Source organism: Pundamilia nyererei, unplaced genomic scaffold, assembly GCF_000239375.1.
Source record: "Pundamilia nyererei isolate P.nyererei 1_Seehausen unplaced genomic scaffold, PunNye1.0 scaffold00270, whole genome shotgun sequence".
In the NCBI taxonomy this organism is placed as follows: Eukaryota; Metazoa; Chordata; class Actinopteri; order Cichliformes; family Cichlidae; genus Pundamilia; species Pundamilia nyererei.
This window is the reverse complement of record NW_005187671.1, coordinates 454,015-458,526: the sequence shown is the minus strand read 5'-3', so window position 1 is coordinate 458,526 and position 4,512 is coordinate 454,015. Positions and strand designations below refer to the sequence as shown.

The window sequence follows — 4,512 nt, the reverse complement described above, 5'->3', positions numbered from 1 at the left end:
CAGATCATCTCCACCTGTCCCTCCAGCCTTGGCTCCCCCCCACCCCCCCCCACACACACACACACACACACACACACACACACACACACACATACATTCCCTTCCCTATAATTAATTGGTACTTTATAATAAAAACTATTATTTTTATGCAATGAGGTGTATTTAAAGACCTATTCTTACCTGGACTCTGCATGGTGGTGATGATGGTGGTGGTTGTGATAGTGGTGGTAGTTGTCTCCTCTTCATCACTGCCTGCCCCTGCAACCTTTTCCCTTGCAGCAGTATCACTGGAGGTCATAATGGTAGAATGTTTGGGGCCTTTCAAAACTCTGCCAGTAACTGGAAGAAGTGCACTGGAGAGAGAAGTGGTTGCTAATGCATGTATGGAAAGGGTTGCTTGCATGTTGGAGCTTTCAGGAGTCTCATCTGAAATCCTTTCATCACTGTTATCCAGTGTTCTCCTGGATGGTGATGTGGAAAGCTGAGAGCTTGATCCTCCACTGTCTTCAAGGTACTTTGCCTGACCACGAGGGCCTGGGTGGACCTGGTTTTGGGGCGGATTCCGGTAGAGTGGGTGATGATTCAGGATGTTGATTGGCGGTGCAGTGGTGACCACAGGGAGCCTCCTGTCTGTGTCCTGGGTGGTAGGGTAAAGGTTGGGAATGCCCCCAGGAGTGATGGAGAGACTATCCTCAGAGGCAAAGGCTGCAGAGAATGAAAGAAAATCATAGAGGGATGGTGGTTCATATCACAGACTTAATCATCACCTGGCCAAGTGCAGGAATTCCACGCTTTACTTTCCTGCTTGCTGCTCTAGTTCTGAACCTCTCCATCCACAGCCATTATCACACTTCTAGCAGATCAACTTTTAAAAAACAAAACAACAATGATAGTGCATAGTTTTTATAATTGCAAGGTCCAAATCAATATGTAGAAGAAATGGAAAAAATGAGTCTCAGGGGGTTAAAATCAAGACTAACATTATAAAGACATGATGCATTTATAGGAACTTTTATTAATTCCCTTCAAAGATGGAAAAAGGTTTTGTGCTACTTTGCAGTATGGTTCTGTTGTAAATATTTTACTTTGGAGAAGGTGGTTTAAAATGTAGAATATTCAGTTTGTGATTCGCATGTTTTCATTTCTTATTATGTGTTGACTGTTTTGTACAATTTTTTTATTTTATTTTACTTAGTTTACGTTCATAGTGTGAACTTCAATTTTTTGTTATGTTGTAAAAGAAATATTCTGCTGACACAAGTGAGTAGCATGATCGAACTAAATGCTAAATGGACTTGTTCTTATACATAATGGTTTTCTGCTCTACCCGAGCACTCAGAGTGCTTTACACAACTTGCCTCACTCACCCATTCACACAAGTACTTTTTTCTACGGTATTCACACACATCCATACTCTGATCGGGGCGATCTCAAGAGTTGGGAGTTCGCCTTGTAATCGGAAGGTTGCCGGTTCGAGCCCTGCTTGGACAGTCTCGGTCGTCGTGTCCTTGGGCAAGACACTTCACCCGTTGCCTACTAGTGGTGGTCAGAGGGCCCGGTGGCGCCAGCCTCGCCTTTGTCAGTGCGCCCCAGGGTGGCTGTGACTGTGGCTACAATGTAGCTGCCATCACCAGTGTGTGAATGTGTGTGTGAATGGGTGGATGACAGGTTGTGTAAAGCGCTTTGGGGTCCTTAGGGACTAGAAAAGCGCTATACAAATACAGGCCATTTACCATCGAAGCATCAGAGAGCAAATTGGAGTTCCTGCCCAAGGATATTTGGCATGCAGACTGGAGCAGATGGGGGTCAAATTAGTAGTTGACGTGGTAGAGGAATCTCCCTGGCAATCTCTCTCTGGAAATGTCAACGAGATATTCTGCGTGCACATTGTGAATAAACCTCTGGTCTTTCATAGTAAATTCATGTGAGACAAGTGTGCTAGGCAAGCTGTCACTGGTTTAGCTTTCACTGCTCTGAGATCAGTTGCCAGCTGTGCTTTGTATGGAAACACAGCTACTATTAGCAAGCAAACAAGCTTCAAAGATTAAGCTTTCCTCTTGCTCGCCAACTTGGTCAACATGTGTGATGTAGAGAAGAACTGAAGAAGCTTCTCCTATGGGAGGTGAAATGTCTTCAAGAAACTCAAAGAAGTCCAGTTGCTTTCTTTCAAAGCTCCTTAGACCAGCGGTTCCCCAACCACCATGGACCGGTTTATGTCCAACAATATTTTCACGGACTGGCCTTTAAGGTGTCACGGATAAATACAACAAAATAAAACCAGTACCGGCACCGAAAAAAAGAAGATTTATTCATAACACAGGAAACGACCCAGGGAAACAGAGTTAACGATAAAACGATAACTAAATAATGATAAAAACCCTGAAAATCGTAAATTTCACACTCAAGCCTCAACTCTTGCAGCCCGGTACCAAACAACTCACGGACTGCCTTAGACTACCATGACCGGGATGAATCTCCATCAACTAGAGAAGATTTCATGAAATGTAATGAATGAAACAACTCACTGTACAGCATTGAACAAAACTGTCACACTTTTTATGGTGGTGAAATAAGTCATGCTGCATTGTACAGAACTAATCATTTTTATTAATTTAGTGCTGAATTAAAAAACGTTAGGAGAATAACAATTGGAGATTAAATTCTGGAAATTCCCTGCACTAGATTTCTTGGCCATGGGTGTGTAAGCACAATGATTAAATGATTAAACGATACAAATGATTACATTTGTATGATCTCTACAGTCAGAAAAAGACAAAAAGACTATTCATGGCTCAAATGTTTTGTAAAACAATTTCAAAATGCTGTGTAATTGAAACATGTTTTAATATCACAAAGCTGCAGTGATTTTGATAGCTTAACTTCATATCGCAGAATTAAACTGACATGCAGTCCCCCTCTTTATATCTTTACTCTGTCCAAAGCGGTGCATCCTGACATCCAGGCAGCGAGGGCCCGTCACATGCTTTTGGATGGAGACAATAACATTTACTCATATATCACTGCAAATTCATACCATTTTTTTTAAAGCTATTAAGTCAGACTTGCTCTCAACACTTATTTATGTGGAGCAGTGCATTAGTGTAGGGAGTCAATTGGCAAATGGGAAAGTTCTTTTAAAAAGCCCAACAGTACAACCCAAAGAGTTCTCATAAATTATTCACATTAGTGGATTCTACCCTCGCTATCATCCTCGTAATAAGCCTTAATGTTCGTTCCTGAGGAGATTTGATGAGCCGCTATAATTCTCCCAATGTAATGATTAGTGCTGCCCTCCCAAGTGCACCTGTGAGATCTAATCTGAGACCACTTCAGGAGGCTATCATCCACTGAGGGAAGTCTTATGTTTCCTTAACAATGCTTCATTTCCACCATAATAACTCCCACTCTCTTCCAGCTAATAGCTATCTGCTTCAAACAATCAGGCTTTATTGTAGCTGTGCCACTTTCCTCCCAGCAACTCCCTTGTCAAACATGTGCACAGCTCTTTCCACACAATTGAGTAGATTTGCAAGTAACAAGGAAAATAAAGGTAAATAAAGAATCTTAAGTCAATTGACTGAACATCTGCAGCTTTCTGCTACAAAGTCTATAATGTAATGGATATGCTTGTGTTTTATTTGGGTCAAAATAATTCAGTTGTGTGTTAGAATATTGCAGATACATAAGGATTTGAAATCTATAAAAAATACATAAGTATACTGAAGGGTATATGCCAAACTATAATCAATATTGATAATACTGATGATTAATTAAGGAGTAATTTCAGATCAATAGATTAATTCTTCTCTCTCTTCTTACTATTATTATTATTATTTTTAGTAGTAGTAGTATTGAGAACAGATTTGCCCAATCCTGCATTTTAATGGTCATCCAATTCAATTTAATTCCTTTTTATTTATACAGTATATAGTTTTACATTTTATCAGCTCTGTTTCTTCCTTATTACACAGAAACTACCACAGGGACTTGAGTGATAATAACTTAATTATTACATTCTTGTTTCTGCCATCTCAATAATAATGAATTACAGTAGTCCAGCCTAGAATCAATAACTGTACTGTGATGAGTTCTGAAACCTGACTGAAACTCTGAAACATATAAATACAGTTGTGGTCAAAAGTTTACATACACTTGTAAAGAATAGAATATAATGGCTCTACCGAGTGTCCCGTTATTTCTAAAACTCTGATTTTTCTCTGATTTTTGATTTTTTTAGAAAGGTACAATTTCTATTTGCATTTCAAGTTATGAAAATGATTCGTTAAACATGTTTGTGGTTTTTACAGTAAAAAAATATAATATATTTTCTACTCTGATTTAAAAAAAAATTGTCTGAATTTAGATCAATTGTGCTAATATAGTATGCCAAAATGAAAAAATAACGCCAATTACAGATATTTGAGGTTGTGCTGAAAATAATGATACCAAACAAGGCAAGATAAACAGTTTTTAAAGGTGAAATATAGAGGTAAAATCAAAAGTAGTCAAAAA

The 4,512-nt window shown here is 39.1% G+C and overlaps 1 protein-coding gene across 4 annotated transcripts in view; it reads right to left on the bottom strand.

Moving 5' to 3' along the window:
- The window catches only part of sez6b (seizure related 6 homolog b), a 269,739-nt gene that overhangs the window by 171,956 nt on the left and 93,271 nt on the right, over positions 1-4,512 (bottom strand). For all 4 annotated transcript variants that reach the window (XM_005750354.1, XM_005750355.1, XM_005750356.1 and 1 more), the window contains exon 2: positions 181-705. In XM_005750354.1, the coding sequence (XP_005750411.1) occupies positions 181-705 (525 nt within the window). The remainder of the gene's footprint in view (positions 1-180; positions 706-4,512) is intronic.